General features: G+C 52.9%; 1 protein-coding gene across 6 annotated transcripts in view; it reads left to right on the forward strand.

Annotated features, from left to right (window-relative positions):
• Positions 1 to 18,392, forward strand: part of Dnmt3a (DNA methyltransferase 3 alpha) — a 106,276-nt gene that overhangs the window by 24,593 nt on the left and 63,291 nt on the right. For 5 of the 6 annotated variants that reach the window (XM_060365227.1, XM_060365226.1, XM_021648280.2 and 2 more), the window contains exons 2-3: positions 3,514 to 3,748; positions 17,974 to 18,078. In XM_060365227.1, the coding sequence (XP_060221210.1) occupies positions 3,686 to 3,748; positions 17,974 to 18,078 (168 nt within the window). In that variant the 5' untranslated portion in view covers positions 3,514 to 3,685. Of the gene's footprint in view, positions 1 to 3,271; positions 3,429 to 3,513; positions 3,749 to 17,973; positions 18,079 to 18,392 lie in introns of those variants that run through there. The other variant, XM_060365224.1, reaches the window with a different exon arrangement.

Genomic DNA, 18,392 nt, shown 5'->3' on the forward strand with positions numbered 1-18,392 from the left:
ATGAATGAATGAATGAATGAATGAACGAACGAAGAACAGGGGACTGGCTGGGTGTGATGGTTCATGCCTGAAATCACCACTCAGGTTGTAGAGGCCGGAAAATCTCTACTTTGTGGCCATCCCAGGCTACACAGAGAGTTCCAGGCCAGCCTAAGCTTTATAATGAGATCCTGTCTCAAAAATAAAACAAACAAACAGAAAACAAAACAAACAACTTCTCTAACCAGAGAAGTTAATTGTAAGTTCTGGGCCCTAAGACTTGTCAGCTTTTAGATCCACCCTGGCAGAGTGAACAGTGCTGGCCCATGTGGTACTGATGTGGACCTTACCTGTGGGTCCAGCCCAGTAGGGAAACAACCTGAGAACTCACATTAGCATCTACACAAGCTTACTACCGCTGGCTGGGATATGTCACCTTAACCATTTTACCCTCCAGAGAATCTGAAGTTGCAGCTTCAGGGGAAGTGGGTGTAGGGACGGTTCTTGCTCTAGCCTCTTTGTTGTCACACATACATCCTTTTCAGTCCAGTCCCACAGGCCCCTGGTGCTATGGCGGCATGTGTCTGTTAAGGGCTGTGCATTAAAAATCAGCTTTTACCTGCCTGTCACTCATTTGGCTGTTAAGTTGCTTTCCCAGCCTTGAAGTTTTGTTGATAATGTTCCCTTGTCCAGTCCATTCTTGTCATTTCACATCTTATTTTTTTTTTAAGTCTTCTAGGTTGAAGAAGGTGGTAAAACGTGGAATTTAGTTGGTATTGCAACTCTTACCAGGCATGGTGGCACATGCCTGTAATCCCAGCACTTGGGTGGTGGGAGGCAGGAGGATCAGGAGTTCAAGGAGGAGCATTTCCCCGCCAAAGATTGACTTTCATTTGTAAGTTTGTGTGCTGTGTGTGTGCCATTGCCTGTGGAGGTCAGAAGAGGATGCCAAATCTAGAGTTCCAGGCTGTTTTAAGGCCCCTGGTGTGCTGGGAACCAGGGTCTTCTGGAAAAGCAGCAAGCACTCTTAACCACGGAGCCATCCCTCCAGCTCCAAGGATGAGCACTTTCATGCTGTTGTTGTGATAAACATCATTAGGGTCACTACGAACATAAAAAAAATTATTGAGGAAAAGATAAAAACTGCTGGTGGTGATGTCTGGGCTCCTGGTGAGAATTCCTGTGGTGTGGCCTCGGTGAGGAGGATGCTGGGGCCTGCAGGAGCCTGAGACAGGCTCCGTGGCTGCTGCCAGCTTAGGACAATGGTCCCACAGCCCCCTGCGCCCGGCAGCCAGGTTAGCGTGGGAGAAGATGGTGGCTCTCGTGTGCAGGTGGACAGGGCTGTGTCCAGCTTAGGGCCTTGGCCACTAAGTAGAGCCCTGCCTGGTCACATGCTGATGATTTCAGATGCCGCTTAGGGGTTTTGAGGTCTCTGGAGAAACACAAAGGGCCCTAGGTTTGACCCCGGACCCTGTTCTCTGTGATGACCTTTCATGAAGCTCACGTGTCAGGGACGTGGGTGTCCCGAGACATTTCCTTTTTTTCCCTTTCCTTTCCTGGGTGACTGCCCTTGTGGCTGCTCTGCTGTTCTGCTTTTCTTGTCCATTCCCTCCCTTCCCCCTCGGGGGTCAGGGCCTCCTCTTGCAGAATTCCAATGCAGGTTCCCCTGTGTCTCTCTGGACCATGGAGCAGACTAATTCCCGTTGCTTGCTTCATGCCTGGTCTGTCTCCCTTGTGGGGTACTAGCAGTTTTCTTCCTGTTGCCTGGGAGGCCCAATAGCCTGGCAAGCTAGGAGCCAGATGACGGCCCGGGGGTCAGCTAACCCTGTCAGGACCTTAGCTGCTGGCTCCAGGTGAAGCATTCTTTTCTGCCGACTAGCTCTCTGGGCTGTCACCTACTCTGTCAAGGTTTGGATGTGGGGTGTTTGCAGACAGCTATGGGATTTGGATGGGATCACTGGCCAATAGCAGGAGGGAAGCCTCTTGGAGTACTGGGTCAGATCAGTTTCCCTGGGGCTCGGAGGAGGGGGGGCTTGGCTTCCAAGAACACTCAGCCCCTCAGAGTCCACTCATGAGGTCTGGCTCACGTCCCAACCGTTTGAGTCTTAGTCTTAGGGAAGTGCTTGGAGCGGTCAAAATGAGGTGCCATGTCACCACGTCCCGGCCTGGAGCTGCTCTCTCCGTTCCCAGCCACCATCTCAGGTGCTTGGGCAGCCAGCCCTGACAGAACCCTACCGCTTAGTGCTGTAGCGAGTAAGGCGCCTCCTACCTGGGGCGTCCCTAGACAGGTCGCAGCTGTGGGCATAGCCTCTCCATCAGGCCTTGGTTTTCAACTTCTAAGGCCCTTTCTCCTGGCTCTGCATCACCCCCCCCCCCCGGCCCCCAGCTCCAGCTGCCTCCCACCGCTGCCAGTGCAGAGCCCAATCTGGGGCACCCACCTCCCAGGCTGTCACATCCCTGGGGGAAGGGACAGGGCCCATGGGAAACCCAAGCCTGGGCGGTCTCCCGTTCCTGGTTTTCCAGGGAGCCCTGGCAGAGGGGGCTGGGAGGAAAGGCCCAACCGGGAGGGGAGCTGGGAGGCAGAACAGGGAACTGGAAGGGGAAGGGTGTGGGTGGGCTCCGATCCAGCCCACCTCCTACTCTCCCGCTGCTGCCAATCCCCTCCCGGGCAGGCACACACTCAAGGCAGGGGCTTGGCGCTGTCTCTTGGGCTTGGGGGGAAGCGTGTGTCTCCCGGAGTGAAGGGGGTTGATTTGTCGCAGTAACACACCCACCCTGAGCTGTGGCCTGAGGCTCGGGCTTTGTTATTTCACTGGCTTGCGGCCCACACCTGGAGGAGGGAGGAAGAAAAGCCCCTAAAATACAGCTGTGTGAGCGTTTGGTGGGGCTCAAGCCCACCAGTCCTGCCGGCAAATGGGGCCACGAGAGGGGCTTGGAGAGGGGCTTGCATGTGTGTTCAGTGCTGCCATGGCCTTGAGCCTCACCCCTTGGCACGCAGAGAGTCCAGCAAACCGGCATCCCAGCACCGCCTGGGTTCGGGCCTCAGCTTTGTCAGTGGGGCGCCGGCCCTGGGCAGGCTGAGCAAAGTGACATTCATTTCACTACATCCTGTGGCTGCTGCTCACTTCCTCCTCCACTCGAGGAGCAGTGTGGGGGTGGGGGGTCGGGTGAGGACAGATTAGAAGGAAAATGTAGCTGGGCTGGGGGCCTCTGGTGGTGGCTGGGGTTTCCCAGGGCCCGGCTGGGGTGGGAGGGAGGGTTTCGGAAGTGTTCGGAGGGAAGAAAAGCGGAGATGGGAGGAGCAGGAGGCCTCTGGAAGCTCTAAATGTGGCATACGCTACACCTTTGAGTTTCTGAACAGGACTGTCATAGCCTCCGTGCTCTGGAGGAAGTGGAAACTGCCTCAGTTTCTCACCCTCTGCAGCGCTTGCGAGACTGGGAGAAGAGAGGTCAGAGGCCAGGCTGGCCTGGGCTGGAGACTAATCCTGGGAGGGAGCGGACTGTGCCCCACTGACCAACTTCTCTTTCCCACAGGCAGAACCACCTGAGGCCCAGCGCTGAGGCAGCACTCTTCCGAGGGCTTGACATCAGGATCTATGTTTAAGTTTTAGCTCTTGCTTACAAAGACCACGAGAATTCCTTCTCTGAAGCGCTTGCATCCCCACAGTGCCCTCACAGCCTGCCTCCTACTGCCCAGCTGCCAGCAATGCCCTCCAGCGGCCCCGGGGACACCAGCAGCTCCTCTCTGGAGCGGGAGGATGATCGAAAGGTGAGAAGCCTTCTTGGCGCTTTGGGGGACCCTGTGGCTTGTGCCCGGGGAAGGAGAGGGGCCTGTCTTCACATAATCACAGCTCAGGGGAGCTGACCTGCTGCTGTGTTGGGTCTCGGGTCCTGCTGATGGGTGCTGAGAAACCGGAGGGAAGGTTAAACTCTGAGGTGAGGCAGAATTCTGAACCCAGGCAGTCTGGTTCCAGGACCAGAACCACTGGTTCTCAGCTGTAACCACTGAGGTTATAGGTTATCGGTCTTTGAGGTTCAACTTTGAGGCTCAACAGGCCCAAACTCTAGGTCTGTGCAGCTTTGAGGGAGTCAGTCTTAAAGTGTGTGGGGAGGGGGAAGGAGGCCAAAAACCTGGATTTCATTTTGGATCCGCCCTATACTAGCTGTAAGACCTCAGGTCAGCCATTGTACCTCTGTGTTGGAGCGGCCTCTGTTTCCCCCTTGTGTTTAGCTTTCTGGGGCACTGTAGACATGAGGTGATCAACCCACACAGAAATTTCAAGCACGTGGGCTGTGCTCAGATGCTCAGGAGCAAGTGACATCATCGACCTTTGGAGATAAAGCCTGCCCACCCAGACTCCAAGCGAGTATTGCTAGGTAACCCTTGATGTGGCTCCGGGCCATGGAACCAGTGACTTCTGCGTTTTCAGAGTCCCATGCGAGGTGACCTCTTCACCCTACTGCTGAACTCCAGGTCGGGATTAAGTCAGGCAAAGGGGATTTCATCAGGTGGATGGGTATCCCTGAAGGGGCCATGTAAGTCACCTTGGAGCTGTGACTGCTAAGTCCAACACTGACTCCATCCCCTGTGTCAGCCTGTGAACTTCACTGTCCTGCCTTCCTGAGCCAATGGGAGAAGTGTGACATTTATTCTTCTCACAAGGGTTGTCCGCACGGGCAAGGCTCCTCGCTCACACTCGGCCCTCTTCTGCCTCATTCATCCTCAAAGTGTGTTTCTGAGTTCTCTGTGTTTTCCATCCATTGTTCCTTCTGCCCTGGTGACAACCCTTGAAATAAATGAGGTGAGACAGGCGGCCCTGGTTTACAGGAGCGGACACTGAGCCTAGTCAGTGGTAAGCCCAGCTGGGGGTCTGTCTGGTCTCTTGCCTGCTGGAGACCAGTAGGGTTATGCTAAGCTTATGCTTACCTTACCGTAACCACACATAATCCCAGTGTAGACAATGACCTCGCCCCCAGCATGCACGCATACATATAGGTGTGCACACAAAAAGTCCAGGGGCCCAGCCTGCAGCCGGGCACAGTGCTATGTGTGCGCATGATAGTCATGTGCGCTAACCAGCCGAGAGTTGTCGTGTGTCCCTGGACGGGGCTCTTGGGAGCTCCTGGTTCAGCCACCGTCCCCCCCCTTAGACATGGTCTCCTGCAGTCCAAACTGGCCTCAAATGCTCTGTGTAGCAAAGGATGACCTTGAACTTCCGACGCCACCCCCACCTCCATCTCCTGAGTGCTGGGCCAGGCCTGTGCCACCTCAACTGCCCTATGCAGTTTGCCTGGTGTGCGCAAGGCAAGCACTCCACTTGTGGAGCTGCATCCCCAGTGCTCCGGCCTCTGCTTTCTAAGCCCATGGGAAAGTGGGAAACGACTAGAAAGTCTAAGTTTGCTGCAGGCCTTCTGAACTCCTCAAGTTGTGTACAGACCCTCACCATAGTGGCAGGGATGCACACAGCTAATTGCCTCTTTTCCTTGGACCTGGCTTTGTTTCTCTGCTGGGGTGGGTGACCCGGAGCCTCCTCTGCCCTGGCTCCATGTTCTGGTGGATGCTGATACACCTCCACATACTCTTCAGACACCCCCACAGCTGGGACGGACTTCCTGTTAACTGGGCTGTGTATCCCACCCTGCGGAGCAGCAAGTCAGTGATAGTTCAGTACGGAGCAGAGGAAGGAACACTGCACAAGGAGTCAGAAGTTCCAGGCCCCAGCCGCTTATGGGAGATGTGACTTCAGGCCACCTGGGCTTGTGTTTGCTCAGCTGGAAAATGGGAATAGTAACCCTAGCCTGGCCTGTCTTACAGGGCGCCTGCGGGAGTCAGATGAGGTCACGGGCAGGGAAGTGCCCTGCAGACAGCAAAGTCTGGTCCAATTATGAGGGATTACGATTGCTATTATTATCTACACATAGTAACTGCTCTGGCTCGGGTAGCAACAAACACACGCCCAGCCCTAGATCCTGGGACCGATAGAGCAAGCATGCTCACATACTGGCCAAGGCCATTATACCAAAAGATGACAGAGATCTGGATAGACAAAGGCCTGGCTGGGCCTCGTTTCTAACCACCTACACCCACAGCACATATGCCGACTCACCTGGCACCCCTCCCTGGCACCCAGGGGCTGGCTCCAGCAGAGCCACCTGGTAAAGGCAGGTAGAGACACTGACACCTGCCATAATGGCCCTTGAAAGCCAGCCTAGGGCCGGGACTTTATGTAGCTGCAGTTGGGGGACAGGGACTTGCTGTGCAGCCCAAGAGCCTACAAAGGTGATACAGGCGCCTGGTACAATGGAGCCATCTGCTGAGCCTGAGGGAAGGGGCGAGGCTGCTGCTGGCCCCTTTCATCCACCAGCCCCACCTGCCTGTGTGCCTTATCCTCGCCACCTCCAAGTACCATGTTTGCCCTTCCTGGATTCAGCCTTTGTTTTTGCCTCACGTCTCTCTCTTGCTGGCCCCTTCCGTGATCGCTCTCCTCTCTGGGAAAGCCCTGGCTGTACGCTTGGGTTACAGTTTGCAGGCCAGTGCTTCTCAGATGTAACTCCCAAACCAGCCGTATCAGCATCGCCTGCACACATGTGGGAACTGCAAGGTGCAAGCCCTTGCCTGACCTACAGAGTTGAGAGCTCTGGGGCCTGGGAGTCGGCCTCCCACAGCGCGGGCCGGGGCCGGGTCTCAACCCCTCTCTTATATCATTTCCAGGGTCTGAAGTGGCATGAAGCAGGAGGAATGCCATGGATGGGGGCCAAACAGCATAAGACTCCACCAGGGAGGCCAGGGCCAAGCAGATGGGGTGCAGAGTTGGGGCGACAGACAAAAGGGGCTGTGCTTGCTCATCTCTGAGAGTACACAGAGGGATGCACTCCCTTCCTGCATCCCGCCATCCATGAGCTGGGCAGGAGTTGCTGCTTGGGGAGGCTGAGAGCAGAGGGCGGGTGGGGATGAAGGTCTCCGCGGCCTCCACGCTGCCCTTTTCTCTGGCTTCAGAAACTTCGTGGCCAAGATGCATGCGCACTGACTGCTTGCAGGCACTCTACGAGCATCAGTTTGATTCTTACAATTGCCCCAAAAGGCACTGATATTTTCATGATTCCATCGTATTAAGGACTACACTGGGGCTAGGAATGGGGCTGGAGAGATGGCTCAGTGGTTAAGAGCACTGACTGCTCTTCCAGAGGTCAATTCCCAGCAACCACATGGCGGCTCACAACCATCTATAATGAGGTCTGGTGCCCTCTTGTGGTGTGCGTGAAAACAAAGCATTCATACACATTAATTAAATAAAAAGGACTGCATGGAAGCTTAGAGATGCTAAATCCCTGGTCTGAAGTCTCCCAGGGTGCAGTTCAGGGTCCTCCCCGGGGACAGTGGCTTCCAGAGGGACAGCTCTGCAGTGTTGCGTGCATTCCTGTGCTGCAGGTTCAAGGTGTTTGTTTAAAATGAAAGTTGGGCGTCTGTGTAGCTCTTTCCTCTGGATGTCCACTTCTGCTCCAGCAGGAGTGCCTGTGTGCAGGTTTGGCTATATGATGATATGGGCACACTCATGCTGTGTACATACAGACAGACATATGAATACACACACACACACATACATACACACGCAGAGCCAGATAAATCTTCCTCACTGAAGACACTACTGTGGGCATCCAACTTCTCTCCATCCCTCAGGTGTTGGATGTATTGTTCCTTATCTTTCAAGGGGCCTCACATGCAGCTATGTTCCCCAAGTCAGCAGGATGAAATGGGTGGTCCTGGAGGACCAGTGAAGGACAGGGGTAGGAAAGTACAAAGATGGTAAGGCCATGCCAGGGCAAGCAGGCAGGTCCTCAGGCCACTTACCCCTTCTGCCTTTCCTTCTGTTGTGGGACAGAGGGAACTACAGTGGTACAGATTTGAAGAGAGAGAGAGGGGGAGAGAGAGAGAGAGAATGAGGCTCTCAGTATGGCCTCAGTCGGGTCCACCCGGCCCTCGAGTCAGATCTGGGGTTGCCGTCGGATTTTTCTGTGTGACTCAACAGCACCATGCCTGCCTGAGATGTTGCGATGAAACGGTACATACGAGTGACTGATTAACTTAGGGACCCGCCACATAGTTAAGTAGCGTAATTAGTCTAGAGAGAGAGAGAGAGAGAGAGAGAGAGAGAGAGAGAATGTGCACATGTATGCATGGGGCTAAGGTTGGGGCTCTCCTTTCTTCCCTCCCTCCTCCAAGTCCAGCCCAGAGGCCTGGCAAGTTCAGGTTTCCCTTGTCACTGAGCTCTTCGTCTGTGTGGCACACAGCTCAAGGGCATCCTTGGGTGAGGTCCCTGAACCTCCATGGTCTGCAGGAACACAGACCGTCCTCGGGGCCCTGCCTTTCTTGCACTCAGATTTCCCTATGTGCTCGCTTAGGGCTGCCTAGTCATTAGAGGCGCCTTTAAAGAATATGTTTATGTTTTTATTTTTTAGAATTTGAACAATCGTTTATTTTAAATTGTGTGTGTGTGTCATGTGTGTGTGTGCCATGTGTGTGGGCCTCTGTGGAGACTAGAGATGCCAGATCCTCTGGAGCTGGAGTTATACATGATTGTGCATTGCCTACTGTAGGTGCTGGGAGTAACACTCAGGTCCTCTGAAAGAGCAATACACACTTTCAACCGCTGAACAAGCCGCCTCTCCAGCCCCTCACCCCCGTCCCTAGAGGATTTGTAAATAGAGAAAAGCTGATTTTTTTTTCCTTTCCACATAATGACACGTACATTTCTCCTTCGTGGAGCAACTGAATGCTTGCCACTTTCGGCAGGCTTGCGATGTCCACAGCCCACTAGAGCTGACCAGGACCAGGCTTCGGCTTACGTTGACTAAAATTCTCTGAGGTTAGACGCTGTGAACCGGCAAGTGTAGCCATGCTCTCAGTATGGCCTCAGTCCGGTCCACCCGGCCCTCGAGTCAGATCTGGGGTTGCCGTCGGATTTTTCTGTGTGACTCAACAGCACCATGCCTGCCTGAGATGTTGCGATGAAACAGTACATACGAGTGACTGATTAACTTAGGGACCCGCCACATAGTTAAGTAGCGTAATTAGTCTAGATTCTGGATTTGCCTGCCTCCGTACCCACCTGTCTGTCTGTCCGCCTCAGAGCTGTGAGGGGAGGGGGGTGGAGTCCTCCATGAGCCCAGCATATGAAGAGAAGCTCCCTTCTCCAGGCCTGCAGGCCCAAAAAGCCAGGTCCCTGTATCCATGGGACAGAAGGGAAGCCAAGGCGAGTGGCAGTGAGACCCACTGCCTGCTGTGGATAGCTCCACAAGCGTGAGCAGGGGTCACAGCCAGACCTACAGTCACTCGGGTCCCTGTGTAAATGAGAAGGTGAGGATTGGGGCCCAGCCCTGTTACCCTAGGGTGAGTGTAGGGAAGACTGGACCCAGCTGCATACAGGGGACATGGAGAGCTGAGCTTAGCAAGTGTCCCAGGACAGGAAATGGTCCCTTCTGCCCTGGCACCTGGCCTGGGCCCAGGAGGCCCGGTGGTGCCTTTGGCTCCTTCTGCAGAGGTGTCAGCCACAGGCATCTAATTTCACGGTATGGTGTGGTGAGTTACTATCAGGCAGCTCTTTACCAGGCAGCAGTTAGTGCAATTGTCCGTGAAACCCGGGAGGCGCCCGCTGCCTTTATCCCTGTCACACAGGTGGGGAACCGAAGGAGGCGAGGGAACTTGGCAAAGGTCAGGTGGCTGCAAAGTAGTTTCACCTAGACTCACTCCTTCTTTAAATCGGGGGCCGTCCCAGGGCCACGGGACTGCTGCAGGAGTGTGCTTGGTACCCACGGAGCTGGCCGTAAGCAGGACAGTGAGAAAGTTCCACTGCAGCTCCCATCGTAGCACCAACCAAGAGTTTGTTTATATTGTCATCTCTCGCTTGAGACTGAGTTTCATTTGTGTCCAGTATACAGTAGGGGCTCAGTGGCTATTTTCATCATATCCCTGTTGCCTGGCCTGATGCTGGGGTTGAGGGGATGGGACCCAGCCTGCCAAGTGTTTGTTCCAGAAGTAGGTGAGACAAGACAGCTTTGGGAGGTGGGATGGATGCCCTGGCAGGTAAAACTTTTTCTTTTTTGTTTGTTTGTCTTTGTTTTTTTTTTTTTTTTTTCGAGACAGGGTTTCTCTGTGTAGACTAGGCTGACCTCAAACTCAGAGATCCACCTACCTCCGCCTCCTGAGGGCTGGGATTAAAGGCGTGTGCCACCACGGCCCAGCAGCAAAACTATCTCTAATCCTTTATCATTTGTGAAACACCTGCTATGTAAGTGCCCATGACCTGTGGGGGACTGTAAAAGGAGCACTAAGGCGTGACCCCTGTCTACAGAGATGTGGTGGCCTTTGACTAGGAGGGGTGATTTCTCTGCATCAATAATTACCCTAGGACACCAGTGGATGTCAGCTGACGACTGTCAACTACTGAAATGAAGGGCTGCTGGGCTCGCAGAGGTGACTCTGGAAGTGTCTCCAGCCATTCTTATTATTCGAAGGTTCTCAGCCTCTCGTTACACACAGGCCTTCCTGTGTGGCAAGAACCACCCCTGACGGGGGCACAAGGCACGTTCACATGTGAGAGCGGCCCAGGGCAGGGCTTTGCCTCCTGAAGAAGACAATTCTTTTCACCAAATTCCATGGTCACAGACGGCCCCTGGGAGGCCGGCCAGCTGGCAGAGGCCGTTCACGCTTGTTGTCCTGGGAGGCCTGGGCAAGCAGCTGGCAAGATCTGGCCAGTTCATCCCCTTGACTCAGACACCAACTTGAGGCCTCTGTTCAGCAGATTCTGGGTCAGTGGCTTCTGCTCTAAGCACCGACGGGAGCATGGGTGTCTTTCCATTTCTGGGAAAGGGCTTCAGGCAGAATATTTGTTTTCGGTGCAAGGACCTATGTCTAGGCATTGAGAGACAAGCGTGAGTGAGCGTGTAAGCGTGCCGGTGAGTATCAGGTGTGCTTTCTGTGTGCACTGCTTGTGTGTTCGCTGTGTGTGCCTGCACGTGTGTGCAGAACATGGCATACGGAGATAAAAGGGCAGGCTACATTCAAAAGACCCGCACCCTGGGGACAAGAAGATGGAGCTGTTAGTTCCAAAGGCCCCCTCTCCCGCCTCTGCCTTCTACAAATCTCATCATCTCTCTGAGCTTCAGGTTGCCACCTGTGTGATGGGAGAACATGACACCCACTCTGGTTTTTGGAAATCATAAGAATAAAATGAAATAGAGCCAGGCGAGGCAGTGCAGGCCTGTAATTCCAGCGCTTGGGAGGTAGGGGAAGGAGGGTCTAAAACTCAAGGCCAGACATAGCGAGTTCCAGGCTGGCCTCAGGTACTTGAGAGGCTGTTTCAAAACCCAACAACAAAAAGGTACATCTGGGACTGCTTTCGCAGAGGTGACTCTGGAAGCGTCTCCAGCCATTCCTGTTATTCACGTGTTCTCAGCCTCTGGTTACACACAGGCCTTCCTGTGCAGCACCTCTGGAGGAGACAGGGCATGTTCACATGCGAGAGTGGCAGACATTCTGCTGCCCTGTGCAAATGTGAACGATTATTGTTGGCATAGCCCAGCTTGTCAGAAAGCAAAGATGTGTGTGGCTTAAAATAATCCAGCCAGTGAGCTGCGCCAAAATGTAGGTCAAGTCATAGCCACAGAAGTTTAGAGAGCAGCTGATGGGAGCCACCTAATCTAGCAGGCCACCCTGGCTGAAGGTGCCCCCAAGGCCGTAGAGGCTTCCAGAAAGGGAAAGTGACAATTATGCTAAAGATACAGAGGGTGTTTCAGACTGGGTATTGAGGCACACACCTGACACTTGGGAGATGAAGGCAGGAGGACCATGAGCCCATGGGCAAGCTGAATCACACAGCGAGGGCCTCCGTCAACAAGCAAACAGCAACATAACGAAGAACAAAGCAGATGTGGTTATCAGCACTCAAGAAGGCAAAGCAAGAGAACTGTAGGTCTGAGGGCATCCCAGGCCACATGAGTGTTAGACCATCATGTTAAACCCATGCTCATCCTGCTTGTGACTGGAGATCTGTGTGACTCTGTGCCCTGTGTACCTGCACAGGTTTGTATGTGTGTGTCTCCTCTGTGTGTATGGGCTCCCTTCTCTACTGAGTATCTGCTATGTGGCAGTCACTCACCGAAGGGTTTTTCCAGTGTCTGTCTTATGCTGTCTGTCAGTCTAGGCTTTTGTTCTTTTTTTCTGCTGTTGGGTTTTTTAATGGGCACTCATGTGCTCTAGGCTGGCCTAGAACTTCTGATCCTCCCATCTCTACCTCCCAAGAAGTCCCGTTGGCCAAGCACAGTAGTGCATCCTAGAATCTTAGCTCTGGGAGGCCAAGGCAGGAGGATTACAAGTTTGAAGGCACCCCAAAATTCATGGTGAGACTCTGCCTCCAAAACTGAACATAAACAACTCTCTGGTTGCTTCCTTCAAGGAGCTTATAGCCTAGTTAGCATGGTACCCATAGTTGGAGTCCTGGGAAGCAGGCATTACAGGAGAGGGTGTCTATCAGGATCTATCCATTCAGTCTAGGTAGCGGAACAAGCCCAGCAGGCAAGGCTAAGGCCTTCAGGGAAGGTGCTTTAGGCAGAAGGAAAAGCTCGGCCTAGCTGCCGGGGGAAGCAGCTGCCTCTGCACCTGCTGCCGATGGGGCCCCGGAATGGAAAGGAAACCCAGGCCTTCCAGCAAGAGCCCAGGGACCTTGGCAAGGACTAGGAGCGGGGCGTGATCCTGCAGCCCCATGGGGTCCCCATCAGAGAGGGTTAAAGCTCTGTCAAATGATATAATCCACCTTGCAATTTGGAAAAGTCGGGGCGCCCCAGCATCCGCATAGCTCACCATAGCAACAGCAGCAGCCAGATGTTGGGATCTGTCTGCTTGTGAGTGATGACTGCACAAGGAGGGAAGATAGCTAGGATTTGCTGGAGGCCGGGAGTGGGGCTGGGGGTGGGCTGGGAAGGCTGGGCCTGTGTGAAATATTCTAGTCAGGCTGTGTGGAGGCAGGAGGAAGTGTGCAGCTCCCCAGTGACTGTCACATGCCAGTGTCCATCCATCCCCTCACTTATATCTCATGCTATAACTGTGAAGTAAGCATGATTCCCATTTCATGGATGAGGAAAGCAAGCTGCAGAGAAGAAAATAAGTTTGGGATGACTGGTAAGTACAGAACACAGTGGGAGTCCCTGTCCAGTTTGGCCCTGCTCTTTCCAAAGCCCCTAGCTGTAATTCCTGTTCCCCTACAGTTCTTGAGTCTCCTGAGTTGACAGAGGAGGAGACCAACCTGGACTCAAATCTGTTCCCACTAAATGTGTTGCTGTTTCCAACTTCTCAGGTTACTGTGGCTCAGATTCTGGCATTTCAGTAATAGAGATGCGCCTTCCTTCAGTGATGCTTGCGGATATGAGAAGCACAGCCCACATTCCTTTGCCTAACCCGCCAGCACGGACACTGCGTAAAACGGGCCCTAACAGATGCAAGAATAAACCACTAGAGTCACTAAGGGCATGGCCCCTGGCCATCTGTTTACCTCACTCAGTGTATCAGGCCACTGCCCGGCAGCATGAGCCACAGGTGGGCCCAGAAAGCATGACCTCCATTTTAGAATGGTATGTTGCTTTCCACAAAGCCCTGCTTCTGAGCTTCATGGGAATGTGGGAGCCAAGCCTGGATGTAGATCCTGAAGACTGGGATGTCTGTTCACCCTTTACTGCATGCTAGGCATGGGGTTCAGGCCTGGCACACAGCTCCCCACCTGGTACTCCCCAAGTTCTGGAGAGGTGGCCCCTTCTTCCTAGGCTGGGTTACCCTGAATTGAATCGACGAGGGACAAAAGTGTGCTGAGTGTGTGTAGCATGCCTGGCTAGCTTGTATGGAGTAAAGCAAGGGACCACAGCCATATGGCATAGGGTTTACTGTTAAAGACCCTTGAACACTTTCCCATGGGATTCACGAGAACAGGGCTTGTCTGTACCGGAAGGTCAAGTGTCTTTGGGCTGGTTTTGGTTTTGGTTTTGGTTTGTTTTGGTCAAGGCCTAAGATGGTTTTGAGATCTCCATGTAGCCAAGGATAACCTTAACTGTACGATCTTCCACATCTGCTTCCCTAGTGCTGGGGCAGCAGGCATGTATGACCACACCTCGCTTACACAGTGCTGAGGAGATAGCTGTGTCTCAAGCATACCACACAAGCGTTCTACCAGTCTAGCCCAGGCGGCTTTGGTTTTTGATCATTGCTGTGTGGTGGCCATGCTTTCCTTTTTCTGATTAGAGACCCAGAATGGCTTTCACTCTTTGATTTTCCAAACGAAATCTAGAAAGTCAAACCAATCCCAAACAAGTGAACTGTAATAAATGTAGTTTGCTAAAGAACAGTGGTAGTTAGGTAAAAACCGTGAATGAAGCAGAGCACAGGCCTGTCATTTATTTATATTAGAGGCCTGCGAGGCAGGCACAATGGCGTGTTCCTACCCTGCCTTGTCTATGAGGAAACTGAGGCTCAGGGAGAACGATCCAATGATGAAATAGGAACCATGGGACTACTTTTGTCGGCTTTGTGTCATGGGCCATCTGACCTCACACTTTCCCTGATAGCTTTATGAAGACAGAAACAAGCTGTGGCAGAATCAAACCAAAAGCAATGCCTCACTTCCAAACTCACCATTCCATAGCAACCCTCACACTCTGAACTGCGTGGGTCAGATTTGACCTCTGTGTCCCCAGGAGTCATTTCTTGAAGAACCATCGTTAAGACCTTGGGAGACAACCCAGAGCCAACAGCTTGGCTTCTCTTGGGCATGTGTCCTTGGGCTACCTGTAGCAGGGCCTTTGAGAGCCTACTGCATGGCACTTTGGTTGCCTGTCTCTCTAGGGCCTTCTATCCTCACCTCTCCTTTGTCAGCCTCTCCTGAAAGGAAGCCCAGGAATCAGTGGCCCTGGAGCTAGCCTCTCCCTCCACCCTGCAGCTGCCTCTGCTCCTGGCTCCCCCTGGAGACCCTTTATGGCTGCACCCCTTACATGGCCCTCTAGCCCTTCTCCAACCCCAGTGGTAGCGTCCTCTGGTGACCCCTAGCCAAATCTCCTTGACATCATTGCATCTGGTCTCTTGCCTAGCAGCCCTTCCTTGCTTCTACAGCGCACTGGAGACGTCTTCTGTCTCCTTTGCAAGCTGGGATGTCCCCACCAGTGGGTGCCGAGGTATGCCTGTCATCTCTCTTCATATCTCTTCAGACACCTGTTAGAACTTGAGTTGGGATTGTCTGCTTCCCAGATGTGCCTTGAGGAGACAGGTGGTTGGACAGACAGACAAACAGGCCAATGATGCTCTTATTTTGTGTTGATGCCTGTGATTGGTCACAGTAGGTCTTCTTTGCATGGCCTACTAATACCTGAGAATTAATGTGGTGAGCCACAAACTATTTTGAAATCACAGAAAATGAAAGTTGAGTGAGATGTGGAGGACCATTTCAAATCTCCAGGAAACCTGGGCACCGTCGCCTTCTCCATCCATGGTACCAGTGTCTCTGTGGTTTGGCTCCTCCAGTGACATCTGCAAAGCCATTGTCAGCCACTAAGATCATGAGGGGCCTGGTAAGCAGCCTGCTGCCCTTCAGCTGGGTCAAGGGACCTCTTCCCTTCCCCAACATTGTTTCTTCCAGTGGTTAGTCATGTTGGAGCCTGCTGAGTCAAAAGGGACTTGTGGGTGGTTTGTGGCCAGGCTGGAGCAGCGAGGCAGGACTTTCTAGGTATGCAGCTCTGCCCCAGGAGGTAGGCCCAGAGGTCTCAGCCCTGAGCAAAATGAGCAGAACTTAATGAGGAGGATCAAGAGGTGCCATGGTCTCCAAGACCCTTCTGTGATCTTGAAGTGCCAGAGCCACACGGACCAGGGCAGCCTGGGTGAAATTCCTGCATTCTGCACAGAGGCCTGCATTTCAAGTTTTGCATGCATCTTAAACAACATCACCAAATTGATCATTTCACATTATTTTGTTTTTGATAAAGATTCACTAAATAGCTTGCTCCTTGAATGTTTGTAGCTATGTAAGATTTTTCTTCTTCTTCTTCTTCTTCCTCTTCTTCCTTCCTCCTTCCTCTCCTCCTCTTCCTCCTTCTTCTTCCTTCTTCTTCTTATGAATAAAAACCAGCTGTGGTCTGGGAATATGGCTCAGTGGTAGCAAATATGAAGCCCTGGGTTTAGTACCTAGCACCCAAACCAGACAGACCTAGAAATAAGTCCTTGGGGGCTGGAGAGATGACTCAGCGGTTAAGAGAACTGACTGGTCTTCCAGAGGACCCAGGTTCAATCCCTAGCACCCACATGGGAGCCCAGAAATAAGTCCTTATCAGAAGCTTGTGTTATGATCTTTTGTTTGTTTGTTTTACTGAGACAGGGTTTCTCTGTGTAGCCCTGACCATCCTGGAACTCCCTCTCTAGACCAGGCTGGCCTTGAACTCAGAGATCTGCCTGCCTCCCTAACAGGTGTATGCTACTCCCTGATGGTTGTGTTATAGTCTTATAATGAGGAAAATATGAGGGTTGGGAAGATGGCTCTGTGGGCAAAGTGCTTGCGTGTGGCAACCCCAGGTCAGAGCCCAGCACCCACATAAACACTGGGTGATGTGGTGAATATCTGTAACCCCCTTGCTGGGGAGGCAATGCCAGGAAGAGCCCTGGTGTTTGCCAGACAGTTTAGCTAGATCATTGAGTTCAGTGAGAAGACCCTGTCTCAAAAAGATAAGGTGTAGGGGGCTGGGAGATGGCTCAGAGGTTCAGAGCATGGGCTGCTCTTACAAAGGTCCTGAGTTCAGTTCACAGCAACCACACGGTGGCTCACAACCATCTATAATGAGATCTGGTGCCCTCTTCTGGCGTGTAGGTGTACATGCAGGCGGAACACTACATAAATAAATCTTTAAAAAAAAAAAAATAAGGCTTAAGGTTTGCAACATAGTTCCTGGATAAAGTCACTTGGCACATAGCCTGACCTCCTGACCCAGATGGTAGAGAATGAACTCCTGAAGGTTCACATGTGCAGTTAAAGAATTATTTTTTTATTTATGTTTTTTTGTTCTGAGACAGAGTTTCTCTGTGTAGCCCAGGCTGGCCTTGAACTCAGTGATGCGCCTGCCTCTGCCTCCTGAGTGCTGGGACTAAAGGTTTGTGCCACCATGCCTGGCTTAAAGAAAGAAAAATTTTTAAGGTGGAGAGCAATTGAGAAAGACCCTGAAGATTGGTTCCTCATCTCCACACACCTGCACATATATGTACTCTGTGTGAAGCACATGAACACAGAGATGGAGACACACAGAGATGTAGTTCGAGATCATTCTTAGCTACATAGGGAGTTTGGGCCTAGTCTGAGCTAGATGACATCCTGTCTTGGAAGCCGGGCAGTGGAGGCAGAGGCAGGTGGGTCTTCGAGTTTGAGGTTAGCCTGATCTACAGAGTGAGGTCCAGGAATAGCCAAGACTACACAGAGAAACCCTGTCTCAGAAAAACCCAATAATAATAATAATAAATAATAGAAGCTGAGCATGGTACAGACACCTTCTATCCTGGCACTTGGGAAGGAGAAGCAGATGGTTTTTTTGGAGGCCTGGTCTACATTGCAAGTTCAAGGTCATCTAGGGCTATATAGTGAGATCCTATCTAAAATCAAAGCACACACAGGGCAGACGTCAGAGGGAGAAACACCTGCTGGAGGTCCCTGAGGTCCCTCTAGGACTTTTTTATTTGGTTCACGCTTGGGACTGAACCTAGGGCTCTTGGGCATGCTAGGCATGCACTCTGCGGCAGCTGCAGGCCAGCCCTCGGGATGCACCAGGATGGGGCTCAGCTTTGCCATGCAGCGGGCGTGGGGACAGCACGGCACAGCCCTGGAAATGTGACTGTTGCGGAGGAGGGCCGTGCCAGCCCAGACTGCCTGGAACACAGTGCGTCTTGGGTCAGCTCTGGCTTACAGGGTGTGTCTGTGCCCACAGGAAGGAGAGGAACAGGAGGAGAATCGTGGCAAGGAGGAGCGCCAAGAGCCCACCACCACAGCCCGGAAGGTGGGGAGGCCTGGCCGGAAGCGCAAGCACCCACTGGTGAGTGTCCTCTCTCCCGTGACCCTCGCCGTGGACGGCAGTGATGTGTGTCTGCAGCGCTTTGGGGATATCGAGGCCATCTGCAGGGCTTTGCTAGATCCTCCATTCATTCTTCAAACCTCCTGAACACCTTTCCTTTCCCTGTTTTCTCTGGTTTTGGAAAGGAGACCAGGGAACTTGTCCGGTGGGTGTGGGAGCTGAGAGTTCAGCTGGGCTCTAACCCCTGACTTCGTTTTGGAAGGGCATCAGGAAAGCCTGCCAGGCTCCCCTGACTGAGAGCCCCTGAGCCTGGCCATGAAGCCCCCTGCCACAGA

Source organism: Meriones unguiculatus, chromosome 1 (genome assembly GCF_030254825.1).
Source record: "Meriones unguiculatus strain TT.TT164.6M chromosome 1, Bangor_MerUng_6.1, whole genome shotgun sequence".
Lineage (NCBI taxonomy): Eukaryota > Metazoa > Chordata > Mammalia > Rodentia > Muridae > Meriones > Meriones unguiculatus.